The following is a 4,464-nucleotide window of genomic DNA, read 5'->3' as shown; positions in this document are numbered from 1 at the left end:
CTGTGTGTGTGGGGGAACGTGCAGATCTGTCCCCGCAGAGGAGGGAGAGCTTGTACCTGAATAAAACTTGGTCTTAAAGGTGCCACTGGACTGTCTTGGATTGCTAGCTATCGGGGCGGCGGGACACATGCAGATCTGTCCTCGCAGAGGAGGCAGAGCTTGTACCTGAATAAAACTTGGTCTTAAAGGTGCCACTGGACTGTTTTGGATTGCTAGCTATCGGGGCGGGGGGACACATGCAGATCTGTCCTCGCAGAGGAGGGAAAGCTTGTACCTGAATAAAACTTGGTCTTAAAGGTGCCACTGGACTGTTTTGGATAGCTAGCTATGGGGGGGGACGTGCAGATCTGCCCTCACAGAGGAAGGAGAGCTTTTACCTGAAGGTGGGCCGGGGAGGGGGGACACTGCAACGTACCTGGCTGCTTCTTGTTCCTCGTGGCCCGACTGAGGGCTGCTGGGAGCCGGGGGCGGGGCTTGTTGCATGTGCCCGCCCCCTGGGCTCCTTACTGCCAGAGCTCCACTCCTGTGCGCTCCCGCAGGAAACGACCCCTGTTTCTATGTCATACCTATTATTTATAACAAATTTACCGTTCCCCCAGTTGCCAGAACATCCATAGTTACTCAAATGACAATTTAACAAATCTCCTTAGACCAGTTTTCCAAATCCGGTCACCCCACTAACCCGTGGAATCCTGATTGCTAACCACCACAGTCCTGTAGAAGCGTTGTCGACAGAAAGAACAACGTGAAAAGAGTACCAGCTATCTGAAGAAGCGGGAAGGTTCTTCAGATAGCAGATAGCTTTGGAAGAGGGATTCTATGGGCTTCTACCCCACTGTCGTCTGGAGGTTGGTTGTCATTCCGGGAGATCTCCGGGCCCCACCTGGAGACTGGCAGCTCTACTCCTTTCCGACCTGATCCGGGGCCTCTCGGAAAGAAAGCTCACACCTGTCTGGGCCTGGCCTCGGTGGGCGGTTCGATTCCCCCCACCTCCCCGCTTCCAGCTAGAACGGAGCCTGAAGTTTTGGCAGGTGGCGAGCTATTCTTTCCCAGCGCCGAGAAGAGAAAGGGAGAGGGAGGGACCGACCCCGAGGTTTAATCACAGACCTGTCTCACCCCCCCACTCCTCAAACCCTCCGCTACACACCTGCTTGGCTCGGGGAGTCAGAGAGATGTCTGCAGCTAATCGCTGCTCTCCAGGTCTTGGCGCAGACCTTTGCAAGGCTGTGCTCAGTAGGCAGGCCGAAACGGGCAGAGAGGGAGCCGGCAGAGGGAGCCGGAACAATCATTCTTGCTCGTCTCAGCAGCCCCGGTTCGGCCCGGTGGGTTTGTTTCGTGCCCGTTAGCCTGAAGTGCAAGGTTTCATTGGTTTCCGTCCAAGTCTGGAGCAGTGCTCCCTCTAAGCTGTGGAGTCCTGTGAGCAAAAGTTCTCCTTCGCGAGCTGCTGGCATTAAAGTTGTGGGCGAGCGGTTTGGCTGCTGTGTAAGTTAGTTTGCTCTGGAGCAACGCTCCCTCTAAGCTGCGGAGTCTTGTGAGCAAAAACTCTCCTCGGTGAGCTCCTGCCGTTCAAGTTGTGAGCGCGCGATTTGGCGGCTGAATCAATTAGTTTGCTCTGGAGCCCTTTTTCCTGAGCGAAGACAAAAATGTGTGAGCCTGAGGCTAAAGAACTGTGAGCTAGCTCACTTTAACTCAGCTTAGAGGGAACACTGCTCTGGAGCCCTCCTTCCTGAGCGGAGGCAAAAATGTGTGAGCCGGGGGCTAAAAACCTGTGAGCCGGCTCATACTAACTCAGCTTAGAGGGAACACTGCTCTGGAGCCCTCCTTCCTGAGCAAAGGCAAAAATGTGTGAGCCGGGGGCTAAAAACCTGTGAGCTGGCTCACACTCACTCAGCTTAGAGGGAACACTGCTCTGGAGCCCTCCTTCCTGAGCGAAGGCAAAAATGTGTGAGCCAGAGGCTAAAAAACTGTGAGCCGGCTCACACTCACTCAGCTTAGAGGGAACACTGGTCTGGAGTGTGAACACTTACACAAAAAGGGGGATATTTAAGGTTGGCACCTTTTTCTTGTTTGCAAAATTTGTGGGTTGCCAAGCCTCCAGGTGGGGCCTGGAGATCCCCTGGAATAACCTTTCATCTCCAGACTACAGAGACCACTTGGAGGAAATGGCTGCTTTGGAGGGTGGACTCTATGACATTATACCCTTCACTCCCCCAAATCCTGCCTTCTCTAGAGTCCACCCCCAAATCACCAAGAATATCCCAACCTGGAGTTGGCAACCCAACGTGGCATGTCTGAGCTGAATTCCTAGGCAAAGGGAAGACCACGAAGGCATCTGGTCTGGGGGAAAAAGCTATGGACCTTGGAGTTCTCCAGTGAGTAGAAGAAGGAGAGAAGAAGAGATTGCATTTATACCCCACCCTTCACTACCCAAAGGAGTCTCAGAGCGGCTTACAGACTCCTTTCCCTTCCCCTCCCCACAACAGACACCCTGGGAGGCAGGTGGGGCTGAGAGGGCTCTTTCCAGAACTGCCCTTGAGAGAACGGCTCTGAGAGAACTTGTGACTGACCCAAAGTCACACCAGCAGCTGCATGCGGAGGAGGAGCGGGGAATCAAACCGGGTTCTCCCAGATTAGAGTCTGCCGCTCCTAACCACTGCACCAAACTGGCTCACAGAAGTATTCTGGTGTGCTTTTGGTTCATAGTATCTCTCTCTAGATTCAGGTAGGGTAGCCATGCTGGTCGGAAGCAGCAGAACCAAGTTTGAGTCCGGTGGCACCTTTAAGGCCAACAAAGTTTAATTCTGGGTATCAGCTTTCCTGTGTGTGTGCTGGTATCTGTAGACGTGTGCATGCACACGAAAGCTTATACTCAGAATTAAACTTCGTTGGTCTTAAAGGTGCCGCTGGACAAACTTTGTTCTGGTATCTCTCTATTATAAGGCATAGCTGGCTTGTGGGTACTGTAATAAGTGGTGCCTTTTGTAGGGTTCCTACAGTCTTAGGATCAGGGCTTTTTTTCTGGGGGAAGGTGCCGGATTGGAGTTCCAGAACCTCTTTGACAAAATTCCTTTAGAAATGTTTAAAAGTTCCTGAGTTTTCAGTATACAGATTGAAAACTTCATTCCCCTCTTGAGAGTTCCGGCACCTATATATATATATTTTTAAAAAGCCCTGCTTAGGGTTGTTGTTGTTAATATTGTGAGCCAGTTTGGCACTGTGGTTAGGAGTGCGAACTCTAATCTGGGAGAACCGGGTTTGATTCCCCCAACTCCTGCACTTGCAGCTGCTGGATGACCTTGGGCAAGCCGTAGTCCTGTCAGCGCTGTTCTCTCAAGGGCAGTTCTGGAAAGAGCTCTCTCAGCCTCACCTACCTCCCAGGGTGTCTGTTGTGGGGAGGGGAAGGGGAAAGGAGAATGTAAGCCGCCCTGAGACTCCGAGTGAAAGGTGGGGTATAAATCCAATCTCCTCCTCCTCCTCCTCCAATAATTGTACCGTGTTTCCCCCAAAATAAGACACTGTCTTATATTTATTTTTTCTCAAGAAGACACACTAGGGCTTATACCACAAATGCATAGAAATCCTGCTAGGGCTTATTTGTTGGGTAGGTCTTATTTTCGGGAAAACAGGGTAATAGCAATAGTATATTAATAGTAATAACAATAACAACAACAACAATAATAATTCAATTTAGGAATCGTCCCATTCCTGCAAAACCAAGGCTCTGGGCGATATAGATCAATGCTAAAACATTGGGTTTGGATCAGTTTCATATATCTCATATGATTTACATGACTATGCGGGATTTCATGGGATATCTGCTGGGCGATGTTTTGTACCTGTTTTGATCGATGTCATCGTACAAGCGTCGTAAACCGCTCCAAACGCTTCGTCGAAGAGAAGCGGTGTCCGAATCAAAATAAACCAATAAGCAGACTGCTTTGGGATTTGGGATAACTGGACCTTTGGTGACAATATATATTTCCCCCCCCCCCTTTTTGACCCTCTCCGGCCCACCACACTCCCCACGGCAGTCTTTGGACAGCACCAGGAGGATGGTACATCTGGTGGAGGAGGTAAGAGACTAAAGGATGTGCACGTACGGGGGAGGGAAAGGGAGGAGAGAGAGTGCACAGGTGGGTTTTCTTATTAGCAGGCCAGGGTCAGCTGCCATGCCTACTCTCCCTTCATCGGTATGTCCCAGCAGGAGAGGGGCTGTGGCTCAGTGGAAGAGCCTCTGCTTGGCATGCAGAAGGTCCCAGGTTCAGTCCCCGGCATCTCCAGTTAAAAGGACCAGGCAGGAGGTGATGGGAAAGACCTCCGCCTGAGACCCTGGAGAGCTGTAAAGAGGGCCTGTGGCTCAGTGGCAGGCAGAAGGTCCCAGGTTCAATCCCCGGCATCCCCAGTTAAAAGGACTGGGCAGGAGGTGATGGGAAAGAACTCTTTGCCTGAGACCCTGGACAGCTG

General features: G+C 51.5%; 1 protein-coding gene across 1 annotated transcript in view; it reads left to right on the top strand.

The window, feature by feature from the left end:
• LOC107121479 (synaptosomal-associated protein 25-like) overlaps positions 1-4,464 on the top strand; it is a 16,185-nt gene that overhangs the window by 1,425 nt on the left and 10,296 nt on the right. The window contains 1 exon segment of the mRNA XM_015424389.1: positions 4,032-4,073. Coding sequence (XP_015279875.1) covers positions 4,032-4,073 — 42 coding nt within the window.

This window comes from Gekko japonicus, unplaced genomic scaffold (assembly GCF_001447785.1).
Source record: "Gekko japonicus isolate JY-2015 unplaced genomic scaffold, Gekko_japonicus_V1.1 scaffold6148, whole genome shotgun sequence".
NCBI lineage: Eukaryota > Metazoa > Chordata > Lepidosauria > Squamata > Gekkonidae > Gekko > Gekko japonicus.
Note: the sequence above shows the minus strand (reverse complement) of the source record. Positions and strands in the feature narration are given on the sequence as shown.